This window comes from Chelonia mydas, chromosome 2 (assembly GCF_015237465.2).
Source record: "Chelonia mydas isolate rCheMyd1 chromosome 2, rCheMyd1.pri.v2, whole genome shotgun sequence".
NCBI lineage: Eukaryota > Metazoa > Chordata > Testudines > Cheloniidae > Chelonia > Chelonia mydas.
This window is the reverse complement of record NC_057850.1, coordinates 18,125,719-18,149,708: the sequence shown is the minus strand read 5'-3', so window position 1 is coordinate 18,149,708 and position 23,990 is coordinate 18,125,719. Positions and strand designations below refer to the sequence as shown.

The 23,990-nt window shown below is 42.1% G+C and overlaps 1 protein-coding gene across 7 annotated transcripts in view; it reads right to left on the bottom strand.

The window, feature by feature from the left end:
• ASAP1 (ArfGAP with SH3 domain, ankyrin repeat and PH domain 1) overlaps positions 1-23,990 on the bottom strand; it is a 372,441-nt gene that overhangs the window by 125,928 nt on the left and 222,523 nt on the right. For all 7 annotated transcript variants that reach the window (XM_043539090.1, XM_037892008.2, XM_043539091.1 and 4 more), the window contains 4 exons: positions 10,887-11,016; positions 9,889-9,974; positions 8,015-8,090; positions 2,594-2,680 (listed from right to left, as the gene is read on the bottom strand). In XM_043539090.1, coding sequence (XP_043395025.1) covers positions 2,594-2,680; positions 8,015-8,090; positions 9,889-9,974; positions 10,887-11,016 — 379 coding nt within the window. The remainder of the gene's footprint in view (positions 1-2,593; positions 2,681-8,014; positions 8,091-9,888; positions 9,975-10,886; positions 11,017-23,990) is intronic.

Below are 23,990 nucleotides of genomic sequence, written 5' to 3'. Positions count from 1 at the left end.
TATTTGAGAATAATGACCTTCTTCCTTTTACTTTAAAAGTATCCTTTTCAAGCCAAAATTTAATTTTAAAAGTGGGTTTATCTTTTATTTAAGTCTGACAGCTTGACTCATGGTAACTGCAACTGGAATAACTTAATCAGTTCTAATTCACATTTTAGTTAGTTATTTTATTGCATGTCTGTGTGTGGAAACATACTTCAGAAAAAAGTGCTATATTTCAATGGAACTTGTATTCATTTTTTGCCAACTTAAATTTCACTGAAATAAGGTGAATTTAGTCAGAAATAAAAATGTGCAAACAAAATATGCAATGAAATAGCAAAAGGTGTGAATTTACAGCTGATTGAGCTCTTTTGGTTGCAGTTAGCATATAAACAAGACCTTAGAGAAACTTGGAGAACATACTGAAGTCAATGCGAGTTTTCCTGTTGACTTAAATTGGACCAGGAGTTCACTGGTTGTATGTATGGAGTGCTCTCTCTAGTGGATTATCCTTTTGATCCATTGTCTATGTTTCATAATCCTTTTGTTTACAAAAAACATGTATGAATTCTGGGTGTTAAACATGCAATACCCAGTGACTCTATTATAAGGAATACATACAGGAGCGCAAGTTGCATTTTTAAGTAAGCCTCTCTGAGTTTTGAAAACCGTCTTGAAGATAATGGCCCCTAGCACACTATAAATTCAGAAAGATAGTCTATATTTATTTTTTAATTCTCAGTAGGATTACTAAAGCTATGAAATTATGAAAAAAACACTGAGCTGTTTCAGATTAACTGACAACAACTTTAAAACTGGCATACTAAAACACATGATTATATATATTTCAGGAATGAATTACTATGCTCAGTTAACATGTTGGGATTCTGATGTCAAATGTTTCTATATCTCTTTTTTATTAGGGATAGATCTTAAAATAAAACAAGAATAAACATTTCTGTTTCTAGATTTCTTGATAAAATTATTTTAAAATTTATGAAAATTTTCCGTTAATCCATTTCTGTTAATGAAGCCAACAATTATAAAATAACACTTAAAATTTGTGTTAAGTATGAAGATGTGGGAAGAATGACTGTCTTTTAATAATTTACAAAAATACTAAATTATGACTATACATCTGACTTTAAATAAACCGTCTGAGAAGTCATATTGCAATCTATAGACATCAGCTAAAGAATTTCAGTGTGCTACATACAAAATTAACAATATAAAGTATATCAAAAATGGTCATTTGTTCTGGTTACCAATGTCCACTATCTAACATTAGCAATACTGCCCAATTATAGGATCCCCACCAAGGCATTAATCTTCATAAGTATCTTATTAGAGAGTGGAGGGTGCTCGTGATTTACAATGTATGCCATTACAAAATCATCTGCACAATCCACTGATCGCCATTTTTAGTACCCTACGTTTAAGAACAAAAGAAGATTATTTGATAGAGTTCTGCATTTTTTAAACTACTAAAACTGAATCATGTTCTTCACTGTTTTGGAGAGAATATGATCAACACTTCCGCATTTGATTTCCCTCAGATTATTTTTAATTTTCTACATCTATATACCAGCGGATGTTTAGATTTAGACTGAGCAGCCAATGAGGTACAACACTAGTTGCCAGCAAGGCTTTGTATTACACTGGCTACCAGCATGGTACATAACTGGTTACTCCAGAGATGGAGAGCTTTAAAAACACTACAGTAGATTGCAATATAAGGGCTATACTATAACTATATTAAGTAACTGAAATAATTGATCATAAAAAAGACGGAAAACTTCAGATTCCTAATGTTATTTTCACCATATGTGTAAATTAAATATTAAATATTTCACATTCTTAATATAGTTAGATGAGGGATGGATAGTTATTTTTGACCCTTAATGACATTAATTTTAAAATTTACTAAGTAGACCCTCTGCTCAAACTGTAATTAGAACCCTTTCTCTGCAACTAAGCATACAAAACGTGACATTAAGAAATCATAGAAGGAAGGCATATTTATTTGCATGGCGTTTAAGAACATGGTTGGGTCAGGTGACCCTGTTAGGAGTAGTTGGTCATACAGACCAAACTTCATTATATATGTCCTGCTGCTGTAATCAAGATGTGAGAGGAGGAAGATCTGGACCAGCCTTAACAGTAAACATTTTCTTTTGAAAAAATTAAGTTTTTATTTTAAAAACAGGTTTATCTTCTTTCCCATCTTAAGTATTACAGCCATCACAAAATAAAATGGCAGCAGCATGGGACGAATACGCAAAGGGAGATCTCATTTTTATTTTGAAATATTTTGTTACTTAGCATCATAGTATTGCACAGAAGTTGTGGTATGATTTCTTGCTGTTTCTTTTGAGGAGCAGAAGGGGAGGGAAGGGTCTCTTCTCACATATGAAATCTGACAAATATCCAAAACCTTGCTCTGCATTGACATGTAGTTGGATATTTTGAATGTTATTTTTGTTGAATACTGTTTAGGAAACAAACAAATTGTTCTGCACAAAGAAATGATGCCTATATAAGCCAGTTTTCAACTCAGACTTCACACAATTTACATTCTGCTCGAGAGTAAGACACATGTAAAATTACCTACCTCTTTCTGATCAAGCTGTAAAGAGGATTTTATCAAGTCTCGGAGTGCGGTAAGCTGTTTCTTTTCTTCATCTTGTGTCTGCTTTATCTGTGGAAGGAAAAATTACTGGTATTATTTCCTTTTCTAAAAGCAACTTTTACCTTCAAAGTTTAAATTCACCAAATTTGGCACTGTGTATTTGGCCTTCGTGGCCCCTGCCTGAGGTCCCGCTGCTCTGCTATGCTTGCCCCAGGAAGCAGTGAGATAGGAGAAAAAGTGGAGCAAAGGTGGGTCCTCCATGCCCTTCTGGTGAGGCCTCACTGAAGCAGCCATGTTGGAAGCTAAAGAAACCTGGTCCTCCAAGGTCTAAAAGGGGTAGGGACAGTCAAGCCAATCAGAGCCCTCAGGCTCAGATAACAGGAGCGGCAGGGCCTTAGCAGGTCATCCTGGCTGAAATCAGAGGAGTGAGGAAGAGAGCTCCTCTATGGCTTGGAGATAGAAAAGAACCGAAGGATGCTGGCCCTGAAATAGGGCTGGAGATAAAAAGGGTCTGGTAGGAGAGGACCAGAGAAATAGCAACGGACTGAAGTAAGCAGTAAGTGGCTGCTGTGTATAGGGTTCCTGTGTTGGAACTCAGAATAGTGGGTGGGCCTGGGTTCCCCTACCAGCCACAGCTAAAGTATAAACCCCAAGAAGAGGACAGGCTTTATTTGGGAGCCTGAACAAACAGTCCAATTTAAAGTGCCCAGAGCCAGGGCTGAAGACCTGAGCGAGGGCAAACAGACTGTTTAGTTATTGGACTCCGATACCCCAGAAAGGGTTCATTCAGACTTTGTGACTGGATTGGAAAGCCAAGCCACTGAAGGAAGACCCAATAAAGTTGGCCAGCAGCCTGCAGGGAGCACCAGAGATAAGCAAAGGACTGTGATAGCACACCCCACCACTCAGAGCCATTACAGTCACCCATGAAAATTAAACACACAGTAGTCTACTCCTTATGTATTCATCCTCTATACGCATATACCTCAAAAGCAAGCCAAAGTGAATGTATACTGAGAAATAGCCTCTTCAGTCTCTGCAAATGGATAGCATGTACTTTCTTGCCATATGTTAATGGTTCATTATAGTTAACACCACTAAATTAGTCTCCAAAGTCTTAATATTTCAAATAAGCTTGACAGCTGGTTTATAACTAGACTGGAAACGGAAAGAGTTTAATTCAATCACATACATAAGGTCTGGGAGCATGTGTAATTCTGTGGGCAGAGGTAGGGGTGATGTCATCTGATTTGCAAAAGTCTACAGAATCTCAGTTTCAATAGCGTCAACTTCTGCAGCATGATAGGAGGGAATCGCTGCCATCCTGGCTCTCAGGTTGAGGTCCACCAGTTGGTAGAAATTTTGATAATACAGTGTTGTTGGAAATGGATTGAGCTGGGTATCATTCAAAAGCCCTATCTCCCTCGAAAAAAATGGTATCAAATATGACAAATCCTAGAACAATTATGTAAATATATATTTAAGAAAATGTTTTAAAATATATTTTTTAAATTATACTTTAACACAGGCATGTCAAACATGCAGTCCTCATGAAGATAAATTGTGGCCTTTGACTGACAGTACTGTGTTATCAGTTAATGTCCAGAACATACCTGCTAAATTTTTTTAAGGTTACAGATTACTCTAAATGGAAGGAGAGCTTCAAGTTGATTTGCCATCATCAGCAAAACAAGAAGTGGTTCCGTGGTACTGATTATCAGCTTTATTTATTATGCCAAAACAGTTGTAATGAGGTACTGGTTAAGACGTCAGCATCCAGCCAGAAATTACTGGAATTCATCTGCAAACGGATGCATGTAGTTACATAACGTATATTACATAACATAATTAATTACAATTCCAAAGTAATTTATTACAAAATCCTTATTTTTACTTCGGTCTTGATCCTTTTTAGGCATTAATGGGGAGACACAAGAGTACTGACTAACCGCTGAATCTTTGGAGACTATAACTGTGGTGGACCTGGTTAAACACAATGTTCAGTGGCAGTTTAAATGCTGTAAGAAGTGCACCCATAACCTGAATTTAGCAAGGCTGGAGAGGAAGTACATTGCGCATCAGGAAAAAGTTGAAGATGCTGGGATATGTGCTAGCTGTGGGCAAGACTCACCTTATACTAGTTCCCATGGCACATGTTTCGAGAACACCTGCTTCTTCTCTGGTAAGCTGGAAGCCCAATGGCATCCATTAAATATAGTTTCAACACATGAGACAAGTGAGAAACTATATGAAGGAGTCACCCTTAGTGAGAACATTCCCTGGAAAATAAAGTTTTAAGTGGCTGCATTGATCCAAAAGACACCCACACATACAACACTGCCTATCACATCGACTATGCCAAGAAAGCATGTAATGTGTTGCATCAAAAGTAAAAGAAACAAATACTGGTTTTACCCTGCAAACTGTACAACTCAACTGGAGTTGACTAATTGTCTCACAGAGGCTCTAATGAATGGGAAAGTGGTGGTGATGGCTGATGCAGAAGCTAAATAGAGAGAAATATATGCTTTGAATGGGATAGAAAAGGAACAAATGTTTAGCAGAAAGGCTCTTAGAGCACATATTGAAGATGAACTGTGGGCTACGAACATTGCTTTTTGCAATCCGATCCACAGAAATGAATCTCAGCACATATCCTTAAAATCTTCAAAAGAAGTGGCACTATCAAAAGCAGAAAAAAAGAGCTGATTTCAACAGTAATATTAAGACACTGTTTGCAGCTGCTAAAATTTTACAGAAAGGCATTTTGTCCTGCATGCAGTATGTTGGGAGTTTCAGGGACCGATAGACGATGCCCAACCTGAATAAGAGATATGGAAAAGTCTGACCCTGACATATGGGAGAAATTTTGAAAACAAAATGTGGTTGTTAGAAGGTTGCCTCTTGGCCACCTCTGTCCACATGATGCCCTAAAACAAGAATACAGAGCTTTGAAAGTCCTTGGGGAGGGAGGGGGGAGGGGGCGGGTTGGTGGGCATAACAGTATACAAATGCTCTTTCCTATTTTCCTGACAATCCCGGAACTCCATCGAATTTCAAACGAAACATTAAGCATGGCTGAGATGACTCCCCAGAAGTAACCAAACATCAACTAGTCTCATCAGGTGCTGTTAAATGTCAAGAAGGGTCGATTTTAAAGCTACAGGATGATCTTACTCTCACTGAAAACCAATTTGCATATGACAGACTGGAGCTCATTAATATCAAATCTTCAGTGATAAGATTACAGACAGGTCATTGTTTACTCATCTCCTTGTTGTGTCTAGATCTCAGGGTGATACTGATCTATGTGAGACTTTGGGAAAGTACGAGTTCTCCGTGATACCACGACTGATGGTCGAATGTAAAAGAACAATGTATACATGCCAGGAGAAAAGCAAACTAATGCACAACTTGCATAGTCTTTCTAAGCCAACACCTACTGACAGATTTTCTAGTGCTCTCTGTGAGAAGGTACCCAATACTTCCTCAAGATTCTATTTTTGTGCATGCCGCTGGGAATCAGAATCACAGTATATCCCTCCAAGCTGTGTTCCTACTACTTGGAACATTAAAAGCTGGCATGTTGCCAGCATTCATATGCTGAGTTTACCATTTCAAGACCAAGATTGTAACACTTGCAGAGCTATGTTGGTGGATATTGTCTAAGAAGCAGAAAGACAGAAGTTGCCACTGACAAGGGGTACATTTATACCTGCTACCAAAAGGGCAAACTATCAAGTAATGAAATGGTTTTAGGACGATTAAGCGCATCCAAAACTATCTTCCCATATTGGGCATGAATCGGTCTTCGAGGAGAACCTGATCACATCAGTTAAGTGTGAAATACCATGCATTCTTGAATCAATCCTTCAGCTAATCAAATGCTTGTATGCAATGACCAGATGCTCAACACCCTGCAAATGTCTGGCCAACAGCCTGCCTGGCATAGAGATGTGTTAGCATGGCATGTACAACGATCAGTGTGACCACATAGCTAGCAGTGAGGCCCTAGACAAGGACAACACTGATGATGAATGCATGTTTTCAGTCCAACATGTCCAGACTAGCTTCCCTAGTATTACCAAAGATCAACATGTTTTTTATGTAAGCAATACATCCCTGCGTTGAAGTATAATTAAAATGTTGGGTTTTAAACATTATCTCAAATACATATCTACATATGTATGTCATGTTTGTCATCATTGTGTTTGTGGGAGAAAGGGCTTTTGAACGATACCCAACTTGACCCATTTCCAATGACACTTATCAAATTTCACCAACTGGAGGATCTGGGAGCAGAAGTAACACGCCCCCCCGACCCCATTACGCCACAGAGGGTGACACCACTGAAATTATGATTCTGTAGATTTTTATAAATCAAATGACACCTTCCTTACCTTTGTATCGTTCACTTGCTCCCAGAATGAGATTTTAACACATTATGCCCCCAGACTAATAAACTACAAAAGCTAATGGGATTACTATGGCAATGTCTACACAACAAAAACAAACAAACCAATCAACCAAGTAGTGGCAGTGAGTCAGAGTTGTAGGTCAACTGACTCGGGCTTGCGGGGCTCGTGCTACAGGGCTAACAATAGTAGTGTAAATGTTCCTGTTCAGTCTGGAGCTCAGACTAGTAGACCCTCCTCCCTTGCTGGGTTTCTGAGCCCGTACTCCAGTCCTAGCAGGAATATTGACACTGCTATTTTTAGTCCTATAGTGAGAGCCCATGAGCCGAAGTCAATTGTCCAAGGCTCTGAGACATATTGCGACAGGGTTTTTTATGCCATGTACATGTACCTTATGACTTCAGATTGTGAAATACAAAATTACATTGGTGACACTGAGCTCTAATACTTTATCATTTTTTGCCTCCAAATCAACAATCACCATTTGCAATATTAGTATTTGAGAGATTACAGAACTACACAATTCACTCATCAAATGCTGTGTTGTACACAATTCCAAATTAAGTCTGTATTGTCAAGCAGTCCATTATGAAAACCAGACACAGATAAAATTTGTGCTATATTAGTGAATATCTGATGCAAGAATACCCATCCAGTACTATCCACATGGTACAATAGTCAAAGCCTCTATTTGCAGCTGAATAGATAATTTCTTCCTCAAAGTAAATCATGTTATAACTTACAGAATGCAAAGGTTTTGGGAAACAGTTAGTACCATCTAACTACTAAGATAGCTTGTCCCACCATTTTAGTTACAGTTGAGGCTTGAAGGAACACTTTTTTATTTTTACAGTGTAAATGTGAAGTTAGATTATACTTTTAGCTATTTAGTTATTTCGGTTTACTGATAGCACTTAAGACTGAATTCAGATGAACAAGCAAAAACATTTTCCTATTTTCAAACACTACAGTACCTCAAATTACTTACATTGTATAAATCGGCAGCCAACTTTTCAATATACTGTTTCAATTTATCAGCAGTTTTCAAGCCATCTTGGAAGAAACTACAATGGAAAATACCCGTGATTTATCAGCAATACATGAACTTTCTGTATCAAAAATCATTGAATGTTACATTGAAAATTATACACAACTTACACCCATTACCAGTTGTCTGAAACCATCTGAAATATAGTTTCCACATAGCTCTAATTTGAAAGCACTTTAAAGATATGAATGTTATATTATAATTCTTCACAAATATCCCTTGCTGCATGAATATACAGTATGCCCAAATATATGTAATTTTATGATTGAGTTAATCTTGAAACTGCTTTTGCATACAATTTTGATTTGGTTTTAGCATTTCAGACTTTAGAGTATACAGTGATGTCATGTAAAAAGCAAATTCACACAGTACACACACTGCAAAAGCCTATGTGTATGAGTCTCATAAAACTCTGCAAACCCCACACACATTCACCCAAACTGCATTCATCAACTGATAGCTAGACATAGGACATACAAACCTCTGTAGATAAACACAATTTTAATCTCTGTCAACTAAGTATTTATTTTAAGTGGAAAGCTCTGGGAAAGAGATTGTAATTTATCCACCAGAGAGACAAGCTCTTAATTTGTGTATTTCTCTTAAGATTTCAATGGCACACTCTCCCTTACCACTTCTGTCAGCAGAAGAGATTTAACACTGACTTCTACCCTAGATACCAACATCAATAGAGATAAATTTCATTGTTTTATTTTATCACTGCTAGTAAACATTTTTCTCTTTAGCGATTCCTATCTCTCTCTCTCTCTCTCTCTCATCATAGCTGCACATGAGATCTCTCTCATCTTGTGCATCAATTCAAGACAAAAGCATCTTGAAGTCTAGTTTTGGTAAGTCTGCCTCTGTGCTCCCATCTGTAAAAACTGATATAATTTACCACTTATCTACCGATGTCACATGGATGCTGTCAGGATTACTTGTTTGTAAAATGATTTTGAAGACTAAAAGTGCTATATAAATATTAATTATTATTATGTAGAAGTAAGCAAGTTACCTGTTCATTACATTCCAGCTCCATCTGCTTTGACAGTTAAAATCTGCTTCCTACACAGCACTAGAGGGTTATGCTGCCTTTTCACTAGACCTACCTCTCTCTCTGGTTCCCTCTTTTCTTTTTGAAGGAAGCAGTTCTTTACTTGCCTGTGGAATCTCTATTTAGGTTGGTCATATTGTAGTCACCATCTTTTCACTTGGAGGAGGACTAGAGAGAGCAGTATTTGGACCAGACAAAGCTATTCCCTAATTAACCTAATGGATCACTGTTGTGCAATACAAAAAATACCCTTCAACCCTCTCACTCCCACAGAGTGAGAAACTCAGAACAGAAATGAAAGATACAAATTTGATATGGCCTTACAAAACACTATCTTCAAGCTCGTTTACTAGTAAGAATTATGGATACACATAAGAGAGCTAGCATGTATTCTACTGCAGTCCAGTCACTTTACCCTAGTGATATTAAATGGAACACAAAATTGAATAAAGAACTGAATTCTATTGATACCTTAAAATCAAATTCAATGGCTCTCAATTCATAGACAGCACTGATCATTAAGTATTCAGAATGGCCCAATTTAACAGTCTGCTTGGAATAGACATTACCTGGACTTGAGTCAAAGCTAGGCAATGTTCACATTTCTGTTGTCAGATTTATTTGGCAGAAAAGCCTCAAATGCTTCAATGACCCACCATCAAAAGACAGACACCATCAAGACAATGTAGCAAAGGGAGGTAGAGAAACACATTTGTTTAACTGAAATATTGGATTTAACGATCCAAAGTGTTATACTTACTTGCACTGTGCATGATAATACTTAATAAGATTCTGTAGAAGGTCCACACCTTTTTTTGTCTTGATTTCATTAACCTTAATGAGATACTGTAGAAATAAAAACATAACTTGCTGATGATATTTATATGTTAGACCTTCAGCTATGTTCAAACAGAAGAGCTTCTGTCTCCAATCTGTTCAACTAATTCAATAATGATCTCTGTGGTTACCTTGTTGCTGATTTGCAGAACACTGAACCAACACACAATGATTAAAACCTGAATACGCAAAATAAATTAGTATGTTTTTAGAACCCCCAAATGAACTAATTTTAACAATTCTAATACAAGTTTGCCATAAATGCAGGAATTTTTTTCCCCTCTAAAACGGTAGGAAGACATGCCTTTTCATTACCTCACAATTATTAGTGCATTACTTCAAAATAAGAATGTTATCAAATTCTAATTGATTTCTCCTCAAATTGAATATAAAGAGAACTATTTTAAAAGTTACTAGTAAATATTTTAGAAGCGATCATCGTAAATTAATATTGATTGAACTAACATGTCAGTTTAACAGGCATCACCAGATTCTCAACCAAATATTTCCTAATTTTACAAACAATATATCAGAAAAGACATCCGGAACAGCAATGCTTTGCACCTAAAGACCAAGAAAACTGCTTTTGCTTACTATGCTTTCTTTAGCTCGAGATCCTTACTCTAACAATCTAAACAGAGGACTGAAACTCAAAATGAGAGGATGGCGAAGCCATGTCTTGCATAGGATTTCCAGAACAAGAATTTAGTCGCTCAGGTGCCACAAGTACTCCTTTTCTTTTTGCGAATACAGACTAACACGGCTCTTATTCTGAAACCTAATATAGTTCAGCCATTTGACAGCCAAACGCATTTTCTAATTCCACTAGCAAGAGAATTTCATCACCACTTTCTCATAGGATCGATAGGACACTTCTATTAAAGTATGTCACATAATTAAATGGTGAAAGTTGTTTCTTACTTCACACATCTGGAGCTGAAATAGTCGCCTTTCCTTCTCCATTTCTTCTGCTATCTCAGCTCCTGTTATCTCTGTTCGTATCATCCCATGCTGTTTTGCATGTTCTCTTTTTTCCTTTTCAATTTTTGTGCTGCAATTATAATTAAAATAGATTTTGGTAAACTTATTTCACTGTCATGTGATCTAGTAATTTTACTAAAACATACATTGTATAACATCATGATGGAAAAACAGCCATTCTGTAAACACACATTCTCCCATATTTTAACAAGTTCCCTCAATAATATCTTGGGATTTGAGAGAACTGACTTGCAGACGAAATGCTGAGATCACTATTAAGTGAGCCCTCAGTGAACTGAGTAAGAGACCAGAAGACTGATGTGTAATAGATACTCCAAAATGTCCTGAATGCAGGCCAGTATTGGCTGAATTCTCCACTTGGACCAATAAGCTGCCGTAATAGAAGGCCTCCTACTGTTAAGCAACATCTGTCAAACAGCTTCCGAACATTGTTGCTCCCTCCTCATCTAGTCATGCAACATCCACATCATGAGATACAGAGTGCTAAGTGCAAAACTTGACCGTGGTGCTGAGTCAGTAGGTCAGGATGAAGAGGAAGTAATATGGGAGGCTGAACCAACAGACTGAGAAGGTCAGATAACCAACATTGCTTCAGCGAAGCTGGAGTGTGGAGAATCATTTTGGCATGCTCCAACTTCAGCTTTAAAATGACCTTTGTGGTGACTGGGATTGGGGAGGGGGGAAGCATACATCAGAGCTAATCCCTAATTGAAGTGGAAGGGGTCGTTTGAAAGCCTTGGATGAGACCTGCTTGAGAGCAAAATTGATGGCACTTCTTCTTGTCTCTTGTTACAGAAAGATCAACAGTCAGAATGCCCCATTCTGGAAAGCTGGATCTCAGCACACACTGACTTCAGAGACCACTCATGATCCTGGGAGAAATTCCTACTGTGCTAGAACTGCCAGTTGGGTATGGCCCAACACCTAAACAGATACTTTGCCTCAGTTTTCAGTAAGGGTAATGAGGAGTTTGGGAGAAGCGGCTAATGGGAATGAGAATAAGGAAGCAGCAATTACCACTTCCAGAGTGGAAGCCAAACTCAAACAGCTTAATGGGACCAAATGAAGGTGCCCAGATAATCTCCATACAAGAATATTAAAGGAACTGGTACATGAAATTGCAAGCCCAATAGCAAGGACTTTTAATGAATCCGTAAACTCAGGGGGCGTACCCTATGACTGGAGAATTGCAAATATAGTACCTATATTTAAGAAAGGAAAACATAATGGTCTGGGGAACTACAGGACCATTGATTTGACCTCCATTGTTTACAAGGTCTTAGAACAAATTTTGAAAGAAAGAATGATTGAAGATACAGAGGTAAGTGGTAACTGGGATAAAATTCAACATGGTTTTACAAAAGATAGATCATGCAGACCAACTTAATCTTTCTCTGAGAAGATGACAGATTTTCTAGACAATGGAAATTCAGTAGATGTAACTGAACTCCCTAGATTTCAGTAAAGCATCTGATACATTTCCATATGGGAAATTATTAGTTAAACTGTAGACAATGGGGATTATAATATTAGAATCAAAAGGTGGGTAAGGAATTGGTTAGAGGTGAGACTACAACGAGCCATATTGAAACATCAGGCCGGAGAGAGATTATTAGTGGAGTTCCTCAGGGATTCATCCTGGGACCTGTGACAGGATCCCCAGGGTACAACCTGGAACTGGGGTACCGCACTGCCCCCGTAACTCTCCAGCCCGGGCTGTCTCTCACAATACTTTGCCAGTGACAAGCAGAAAACCCCTCCACGTGCTGTTATCACGCAGCACAACATGTGGAGCCCCACACCCAGCTAGACAGCATGAATGCTCCCAGAGCCACTCACGAATCACGCAGAGAAAGACACCAGCAAATCTCCCAAGCCCCCAGCCTGGCACCCTAGACTGTACTGTCTTGCCCTGGTCAGAAGCCTAACCAGTGTAAGTTTATTACCCAGTTTGCCCCTCCCTTGATGTGGAGAGGACACACACTAGCCTTTGTCACCTGAGCTGAAATTTCCCAAGCACTTCAACCAAAACACACTGTTTTTGGTAAAATATAAAATAGATTTATTAACTACCAAAAGATAGATTTTAAGTGATTATAAGTAGTAGGCACAAAAGGTCAGAGATAGTTACCAAAGAAAATAAAAGGTAAGCGCAGAGTCTAAATCTTAAACCTTATTAGACTAGGCAGTATTTGGCTCCAGCAGTTTTCTCACTCCACTGGATGTTACAGTTCTTAATACACAGGCTTCCCCTTTTAAGCCTGGGACCAGTCTCCTCAGTTGAAGTCTTTGTCTTCCCAGCATTTTTGTCGTTTCCAGAGTAGGTGAGGGAAGGAGAAAAGCAAAAGCATGATGCCACTGTCCCCTATTTTATATCCTCAGTCTGTGTGTCTGCAAAACACTAGCCCAGACATGTCCTGGTGGGCTTTGCTAAGTCACAAAGTTGAGCAATCCCCCATTGTGTGATGCTTGCATACAAGACCAATCTTATTTAATATTTTCATTAATGACAGCACAAAAAATGCAGTATGCTAATAAAATCTGCAAATGACACAAAGTTGGGAGGTACTGCCGACATGGAGGATGACCAGACTATTATACAAGGAGATCTGGATGGCCTGAAACGTGGGTAATAGAAATGACATGCAATTTAATATTACAAAGTGCAAGGTCATGCCCTTAGGGCAGGGGTGGGAAAACTTTTTGGCCGGAGGGCCACATCTGGGTATGGAAATTGTATGGTGGGCCATGAATGCTCACAAAATTGGGGGTTGGGTGTGGGAGGGGCTGAGGGCTCCGGCTGGGGGTGCGGGCTCTGGGGTGGGTCCAGACATTAGGAGTTCAGGGTGCAGGAGAGGGCTCCGGGCTGGAGCAGGGGGTTGGGATGCAGGAGGGGGTGAGGGCTTCAGCTGGAGGTGCGGGCTCTGGGGTGGGACCAAGGATAAGGGGTTTGGGGTGCATGAGGGGACTGGAGATGGAGCAGAGGGGTTTGGAGTATGGGGGGGGGGGCTCCGGGCTGAGGCGGGGGTACAGGCTCTGAGCTGAGGGTGCGGGTTCCAGGGTGGGGCCAGAAATGAGGGATTCAGGGTGCAGGAGGTGGCTCTTGGCTGGGGAAGGGGTTTGGGGTGTGGGGGAGGGGGCTCTGAGCTGGAGCTGAGGGGTTTGGAGTGTGGGAGGGGGCTTCGGACTGAGACAAGGGGGTGGAGTGTGTGTGTGGCGATGAGGGCTCCACCTAGGGGTGTGGCTCTGGGGTGGGGCTGGGACCGAGGGGTTTGGGGTCCAGGAGGGTGCTCCGGGCTGGGACTGAGTGGTGCGGGAGGGGGATCAGGGCTGGGGCGGGAAGGGGATCAGGGCTGGGGTAGGGAGTTGGGGCCCAGGAAGAGGTCAGGGGTGCAGGCTCCGGGTGGCGCTTACCTCAAGCAGCTCCCAGAAGTAGCAGCCTGTCCCGCCTCTAGCTCCTACGTGGAGGTGCAAGGCCAGCCAGGCTGCTCTGTATGCTGCCCCGTCTGTAGGCGCCACCCCTGCAGCTCCCATTGGCCGTAGTTCCCAGCCAATGAGAACTGCAGAGCCGGTGCGTGGGGCAGGGGCAGCATGCGGAGCCCCCAGGCTGCCCCTACATGTAGGAGCTGAATGGGGGACATGCTGCTGCTTCCGGGAGCCACACGGAGCAGGGCAAGCCCCCAACCCTGCTCCCCAGTTGGAACGCTGGGGAGCAGGGCAAGCCCCCGACCCCATTCCCTGTCGGGACCTCGAGGGCCAGATTAAAAGGTCTGACGGGCCAAACGCTGTCCATGGGCCGTAGTTTGCCCAACCCTGCCTTAGAGGCTAACAACAAGAATTTTTGCTATGAGCTGGTGACTTATCAGTTAGAAGGAACAGAGGAGGAGAAAAACATGGGTATATTGGTCAATTGCAGGATGCCTATAAGCGACCAATGTGATGCAGCCGTGAAAAAGGTTGATGCCATCCTAGGATGCATCAGGCGAGGTACTTCCAGTAGAGATAGGAAAGAGTCATTACCATTGTGTGAGGCACTGGTGAGATCTCATCTGAAATTCTGTGTACATTTATGTTCTCCCATGTTTAAGAAAGATGAATTCACACCGGCACAGATGCAGAAAAGGACTACCAGGACAAACAGACGAATGGAGAACCTGCCTTATGAGAGGAGACTTAAGGAGCTTGCCTTGTTCAGCCTAACAAAAGGAAGGCAGAAGGGCAATATGATTGGTATTTATTCCTTTGATATATTTATGGAGAGCAGAGAGGGAGAGGAATTGTATAAATTAAGGGCCAATGTTGGCACAAGAACAAATGGATATAAACTGGCCATTAACAAGTTTAGGCTTGAAATTAGACAAAGTTTTCTAACCATCAGAGGAATGAAATTCTGGAACAGCCTCACAAGGGGAGCACTGGGGGCAAAAAATCAATCTTGCTTCAAGACTGAGTTTAATAAGTTTATGGAGGGGATGGTATAATAAGGTTGCCTACAATGGCCATATGGCCCATCTGTGACTGATATCAGCAAATAGCTGCAACAGCTGAAGTTGAGGAGGGCTCTGAGTAACTACAGAGAATTCTTTTCCAGGTGGCTTCTTGGTGGGTCTTGCCCACATATTCAAGGTCTAACTGATCACCATGTTTGGGGTCAGGGAGGAATTTTCCCCCGGGTCAGATTAGCAGAGACTTGGGATGGGGGGTCGCCTTCCTCTGCAGTGCGGGGCATGGGTCACTTGCTGGTTTGAGCTAGAGTAAATGGTGGATTCTCTGTCATCTGAAGTCTTTACATCAAGATTTGAGGACATCAATAACACAGAAAGAGATCCTGGTCCTTATAGGAGTGGACGGGTAAGTTTCTGTGGGCTATGACATGCAGGAGGTCAGACTAGATGATCATGATGGTCCCTTCTGGCCTTAAAGCCTGTGAGTCTACAATTGATTCCAGATTCCAGGTAAGTGAGCGGCTGTGGGAATTATGCTCTCCTTGATACTGAACCGCCAGAATTTCGTTGCCTCTTGATACAGCTGGTTGGAGCATGCTCCTCCTTGATTGTACACATAATACATTGTTCTGTTACTGTCTGTGAGTATATGAACCACTGTGCCCCGATGTGATCCTGGAAAGTTTGGAAGGCACTGTGAAGACACTGATATGGTGGGAAGCTTCCTGTTCCAACTACAAACCTTGAATCTTCAATATCCCCAGATGCACTCCCCAGCCTATTGAGAAGGCATCAGTGACTCCAGTCCTGGTTGGAGGAGGAAGAGCAAATCGAATGCCTTGCCCACCACTGCAAGGAATGCAGGATTGAGAGGCACTCTGACAAGCTTGTTCAATGTTTGACAACTCGGGTGACAGACCAACCTCAATCACACCTGAAAGAGACAAAGGCACAGTCTTGCCTTTTTGACTACCTAATTGCATGTGGCCATATGACCTAGTAACCTTAGACATATATGAACCATATTTGAGGGTTGAGATTGTAGTGTCAGACATGACTAGCAAATTGCTAGAAACTGTTTGTTCAGCAGAAATGCTCTCAAACTTGTGGAATCTAGTAGGGCCCCAATGAATCTGATGTTATTATATTAATGTTGACTTCCCTTTGTTCAAGATGAGACCGAGACGACTGAAGATACGTTATGCGAAGTGGACATGAAAGAGGACTTGTTCCTGGAATCTGTCTCTCACAAACCAATCATCCAGGTATGGCAAGATGTGAATTCCTTTCTTTCTGAGGTATGCTGTCACTACAGACATGCATTTGGTAACAACGTCTGGATACAAGGACAGGCCATAGGGAACCACTATGTACTGATGGTGACCTGCTACCACGAACTTTCTTTGGCCCAGGAGAATCACCACGCGGACACAGGCATCCTGAAGAGCCAAAGCAGCAAACCTGTCATTGTGATTTAACATAGGAAGGAGATATGCCAGAGTGACCACATGGAAAGTCATGTATCTGATGTACTTGTTGAGGCCAGGGAGACTGAGACTAGGTCTCATCCCTCTCTTGGATTTGGGGACCAGGAAATACCGGGAATAAAATCTTCCCCCCTGATGCTGTAGAGGGACCTCCTCTATAGGTCTCAGAGTAAGCGAAGTCTGGACCAGCTGAAGGAACAGTGGCTCATGAGAGGGATGCCTGAAGAGGGACTGGTGAGGGGGATGCACAGGCACTGAATGTCATAAAGCAATCTCAAGGTACTTAAACATATTTGTCCACGGTTAGTGCATCCCAAGCACTGTACAAGTGAGACAGCCCATCCCTGAACTCAGGAGATGGAGGCATGGAGGTCACGACTGGAATGTTGTCCTGGATCTGAAAGTCAAACTGGTTGCTTATTTGATGATGGTGGAGGACAAGCTGTCTGTTTAAAGTTAGACCCAGAAGACCTCCTCTGTGATTTATGTCCTTTTCAGGAGAAGTCCTGCTGTCTAATAATGAAGGCCAACTGCCGGAAAAACCCTGTGAGCGGTATTGCTGCTGTTGCAGAAAGGCCTCACAATGACAGCTCCTGGTGGCTGGGGTATGAACCCCCAACAAACAAAGTAGCCTGTACATTTTTAAAGCAATGTAAGGTCTCATTGGTTTTCTCCCAAAAACAAAAAACCACCAAAGGGCAAGTCCTCTATACTCAGCTGAAGATCCAGAGCTATGCCAGAATTTTGCAACCATGAGGCCCATCTCATGGTTCCAGCTGATGCCACAACTCTGGATGAAGCATCTGCCACATCCAGAGCTGACTTCAATGACATTTTGGCCACTCAACGGCCCTCCTTAATTAATGTCTTAAACTCTACACTGGAGGATTCTGGCAACTTATCCATGAACTTAGACACACAATCCCAAATAAGGAAATCATATTTGGATAACAGTACCTGTTGGTTTGCAATGTGCATCTGTAAAAAAACTGTGTAAATTGTTTTTCCCCGTAAAGTCCAGCTCTTAGACTCTTTGTCCTTAAGAGTGGTCTTATACCTCTCCTGTTGTAATCTGTCACTCACCACTGTTATCACGAGGGACAGTTAGGAGCTGGATGGGTTTAAAAGCCCTTCATAGAAATATACAATCTTTTCTCAGAATACTTTGGTGTAGAAAGTAACAAAGCTGGGGTACTCTCTGAGGGCTCTGAAGGCTCCAAGGGAGCTTCATTTATCGGGAAGGCCATTCTCCCTGGTGCTGATGACTGGAGATTATTCAACAACGTTGTGTATTCTCTTGCACAAACAGCCTGAATGCTCAAGGCAGAGGTCACACACCTGAGAAGGTCCTGGTATGACTTGAAATCCTTGGGCACATGTGAAGAAGAGTCTGGTACCATTGAGTTGTCTGGTGATGAAAAAGGGCCAATGGAGGCTCCTGAGGGGGAAACTGGTTTCTGTGCAAGAGCATCAGGCTGAACTGGCTCAGAAGGGGTGCCTTCAGACTGTACCTGCAACAGAAGTGGCTCAAGAACAGAAATTGCAACAGGGATCAGTGATCTTGCCCTGGACTGGAACTGTAGACTGAGGAATATCCCAAGAGTTTCAAGGAGACCACTGAGAATAAGGGAAAAGCATTGCTGGCCAGTAGGTTCGGAGTCAGGAGCACTTATCCCTAGTGCAGAAACAGTGCCAATCTCAGTACTAAAGATGTCTTGAAGACTTCCAAGAGCAATGCTTTGAACATGAGGGAAGGGCGGAAGATGTCCCTGAACAGGATCTCAGCAAGCCCTGGAAATCATCCTGTGATAGCAGAGGAGCCATCTCAGATAGGAGAAACAAATGATCAGATTTCTCCAAAGCCCAGTACAGGGATGGCATCAGTATTGAAGATGAATGAGTAGCTGATGCCTTTGATGCCAGATGAGGCATCACATTTCTAAAAGGCTCCGGAACAAAAGGACAGTGCCGGAGCTGAGGAAACTGATGATGGGGTCTATAATAGAGACATCACTGGTGCTGAAGATAGCACTGCACTGATGAACTCCCAGTACCATAGAGGAAGTTGACTGCAACTCTGCATTCTGAGTCTCAGGTGATGCGGACTATGGTGCTGACGAATGAGACAACTCTGCGACCAGCCCAGACAGTGCCAAGGGCACAGAGAAGGAAGAAGCCACAGCAGCTGAGTGCCTCTGAACTGCTGGGGAATTAGGGATGCAGAGCAGGTTTGACATCACCTGGTATGTCAGTGTATTAGAGACAACAGACACCCCATGGCCAGAACTAGAGTCAACAGTACGATATCCATCTAGTCCTGATGCGCAACCAGGGAGCAGTTAGATGGCTCAGCTCCATCTTACATTCTGGAGGAGTAACGGTGCTGATCAGCACTCCTCCGAGAAGACTACAAGGAACATTTCTGATCCCTGTAGTCGTCTTGGTTCATCTTGTGGGTCCTCTTCCTCGGAGGACCAGAGGAAGGAGAACTGTCTTTCTTCCTCCTAGGGGAAGCATCAGACCTTGCACCCAGAGTAACATCTCATGCCGGCTCCAAAGGGGATTACGGCATCAGATCAGTGAAGGTCCCCAGTGCTGAAGCAGGCCTCATAGCTTATTCCAAAAGGTACTGCCTTAAACAGAAGTTCCTTGTCACCTGCATTCTCTTCTTGAATGATTTGCAGACAGAATACCATTCTTTAAAGTGCCCTTCTCCCCAGAACAAGCATCACGTGTGGGGGTCATTCTTGGGGATAGCTATCCCACACAACAGACAATGCTTAAAATGCCCGGGAGGGCACTCACCAAGATAAGTATCTAATCTAACTAAACACTACAAACTAAACCTAAGAGTACTACAAAACTACACTAAATATATGAATGAACACATATATACAAAGAACTCCCAGAAAACTGAGAAGCAGAAGTGAGATAAATCACCACGAGACATTGTGACTCTAGCCACTGGCAGTGAGAAGGAACTGAAGGGGGTCAGTATAGTGTTGCCCTTAAATAACTAGGGGAGGGGCTAGAGCCACTTCACACGAGCACCCCCTCGCCCGCAAGGGCACTGCTTGACAAAGTTCTCCAACTTTGGTGCACTGGAAGCGTGCACACGTGAATGGAATACATGTCTTCAACTACTCGGAGAAAACAAGAGGGTCTGCACTCTTAGTCAAACATTCTGCATACTCTAAATTGGGAACTCACAGCTACTAAATAATTGCTGTATGAAACTTGTCTCCAGACAATTCTGTAAATATGACATGACTGCAACTGGCTGCCTTCTCCAGAAAAGAAAATACCCCAAACCAAGAATCTGAAGTGCTAAAACTAAAGCCTGGGATTAGGAGGCCTGCCTTGGACCTCTTGGGTAGTTTTAGAGGGTCTCAGTGCATCTCTTTAGTAGTTTACATATAGTCCATTTGTATGCAAATCTAGTTTCCCAATACAAAGCAACAAAATTTGAGTAGACATCTGCTTTCCTTCTCAATAATCTGTCATCCTCTCTTGACACATTTAAAGAACATTAGCTGAACTTTTGGAAACCTTTAAAAATGTCTGGCAAAGCACTAAGCTTGTGTGTTTCTTGGGCTGGTGCCATATCAGTACAAAAAGAGTTTTGCTTTCTGAAGATCAGAACTTTATTATAACTGAATGCTTCCCAATTGACCAGTTTACCCACCTGCAAAAACTGATCCCTACATTTTGGAAAATGTCCATACTATTGACATATCCATAACTATCCTTATCTCTTTTATTTCCTTAAAAGTGTGCTTTTTGATGGATTTTTTAAAAAGAAAGTTATGGTTTTAGTGGACAGAGTACAGTACTTTGAAGTTCTAATCCTGGCTCTGATCATAACTCCCTCTTTGGCCTTTGACAAATTACTTAAAATGTGATTCTTCTCTGAAAAGTCTAACATGACACCATGTTCCATTTTTGTCTTAATGAATTCAGATAAAATTTGTTCAAATATTAAGTGGAAAAATGTTTCAAAAGAGAAGGTCACTCATCTTGTGCAGTAACGGGTTCATCAAGATGGTTGTCCCTGTGGCTGCTCCACTTTAGGTGTCTTGATGCCCTGCACTTGTAATAGGAGATTTGTAGTAGCAGTGCCCGGTTGAGCCACACATGCACCGTAGCCATCTCACGCTGCTCCGAGTGGTTACACAGTAGTGTGCAGCCAACCGTCCCTCTGTTCCTTCTCTACCCGAGAGAATCTACATGAAACTCTGGAGTAGACGGGAGGAGGGTGAGTACTGGAGCACCCACAGGGACAACCATCTTGAAGAACCTCGGTTACTGCACAATGTGAATAACCTTTTCTTCAAGGAGTGTCCCTGTGGGTGCTCCACTTTAGGTGACTGTTGAAGTAGTGCCCCTCAGTGCGAGGGCGGGGGGCAGAGGGGAAGGAGGGGGCCTTCGGAGTTGCTCTATTGATGGTGGATAACATCATGAGAGTCCAAAGTGGACAACTGATGCTGATTGTTGCTCTATAACATAGTGTTTAGTGAAAGTTTGGACTGATGTCCAGGTAGTTGCTCTACAAATGTTAGTGACAGGGACATTATTGTGAAAGGGCACAGATGTTGACAGTGCTCTGGTAGAGTGTGTATGAATTCCTGCTGGAGGTTGTAGCTTGTTGTATTGGTAGCACAACAGGATACATCCTGATATCCACTTGGACAGTCTCTGTTTTGAGATGGTTGTTTGATCCTTCAAGTGTTCTGTTGTAGAAACAAATAGTCTGATTTTCTAAATGTTTTTGTTCTTTCAGTGTAGAAAGCTAATGCTCTGAAAACAACCAGTGTGTGGAGTGAAGTCTCCTTCCTGTCCGCATGTGGCTTTGGAAAAAACACAGGTAAATAAATGGGTTGGTTCAAATGAAAGGGGGAGGCGACTTTGGGTAGGAACTTGGGATGCGGTTGTAGAGTTACTTAATCTTTAAATAATCTTGTATAAGGTCGGTTTGCCATTAAGGCACCTAATTCTCCCCACCCATTTGGCAGACATGATGGCAATGAGGAAAGCCACTTTCATGGATAAGTGCAACAAAGAGCAGGCTGCAAGGGGTCAACGGCTTTCCCATGAGTCCGCACAGAACAAGGTTGAGGTCCCACATGGATGTAGGGTTTCTTATTGTGGGGTAAGCGTTTTCAATGCCTTTAAGGAAACATTTAATGGTTGGGTGAACAAAGTGACTCTGTCCACCCTGTCGTGCAAGGATGTAATAGCAGCAAAGTATACTCTGATGGAACTAGTGGATAGCCCTGATTTTTTAAGTTCCAGTATATAGTCCAGGATCCTCAGCAGGGGGGACAATTGTGGTCAGATTTGTTTATCTTGGCACCAGGTGCTGAATCGTTTCCACTTATGAATATCTTTCTTTCTTGTACTTGCTCTCTGACTGTTCAGTAATATATCTTTTACTTCCTCTGAACAGGCCTCCTCAACCCCAGTCAGCCACGGATTAGCCAGGCCTTGAGGTAGAGTACTGCGAGATTGGGATATGGACGCGTCCTGCATTTTGTGACAGAAGGTGAGGGAAGGGTTCGAGGCAGTTTCATCGCCATCTGAAGCAGGTATGGGAACCATGTTTGTCTGGGCCATGTAGGTGCTATGAGAATGACCCTGGATTTGTCCTGCTCCATCTTGTGAATGACTCAGCTTAGAAGTGGGGTGGGAGGAAATGCATACATAAGTGGTGCATCTCATTTTATGTGGAGAATGTCTCAGAGAGTGATGTCCCAATCCCACCCTGAAGCAATATGGGCACTTGGCATTCTGAGCTGTTGCAAACGAATCTATGGTGGGGAACCCCCACCTGGACTTTAGAATTCTGGGATCCATCTCCCATTCATAGGTTTGTGAGAAGTCCCTGCTTCGGACATCCACTGTTGTATTCCGACATCACAGAAGATAGGATGCCAATATCTCTATGTTGTTGGTGATGCACCAATTCCAAAGTCATATTGCCTCTGTATATAGAGAGAATGATCATGCTCCCCCTTGGTGATTTATGTAAAACTTGCACGCTATATTGTGTGTGAGGGTCTTGATGGCATTTTTTTTGATTAGAGGGAAAAAGTGGTTGCATGCATTTTGGACTGCCCTTAGCTCCAGTAGGTTTATGTGCAGGTTGGACTCTGCTGGGGATCAGTGGCCTTGGAGCATATTGTTGAGTAGATATGCCCCCCAACCTATTAGGGAAGCATCTGTTGTGATTATCATTGTTGGAGTTCTTTGTAGAAAGGGGACTCTTGAACAGTTGTTCTTTGGCTGTGTCCACCATGTTAGAGAGTCTTTTACTCTGCGTGGCATTGTGAGGCATCTGTTGAGAAAGTGTCTGTGCGGTATATACACTGTTCGAAGCCACGGCTGCAAGCATCTCATGTGGAGTCTGGCATGTTTGACAACAAACGTTGTTGCTGACATATTCCCCAAGAGTTATAAGCATGTTCTGGCGGATGTCTGTGGGCTGTGCATCAGAATCGAAATTAGATTGACCAGTGTGAGGAAGCGTTGTTGGGGTGGTGTTGCTGTTGCTGTCAGGAAGTTGAGGCAGGCTCCTATGAATTCCAACTTTTGGACAGGAACCAGTGTGGACTTTTGTGCATTTATTTACAACTCTAGGTTTGTGAAAAGGGTTATCGTGTGACACACAACTCTGTGTGGCATTTATTGCTTCTTGCTGTGTTGGTGCCCTTATGAGGCAGTCATCCAAGTATGGAAATATCATTACTCCATGTCTGCGGAGGTGAGCTGCCACGACAGCAAGAACTTTGGCGAAAACCCTCGGAACAGTGGATAGCCCAAAGGGTAGTACTCTGTATTGGAAGTGTTGTTTCCCTAGAATGAATCTCAGGAATCTTCTGGGTATATGGTAATATAGAAATATGCGTCCTGGAGGTGGGGGGTCAAGAGCCAATCTCCCTTCTCTAGTGCTGGATTTATTGTAGGTAAAGTCACCATTTTGAAACGTTGTGTTCTTATTAATTTGTTGAGTTTGCATAGATCCAGTATGGGTCTCCACCCACCAGTCTTTTTCTGAGTTAGAAAATAGTGTGAATAAAAACCTCTCCCCTTTT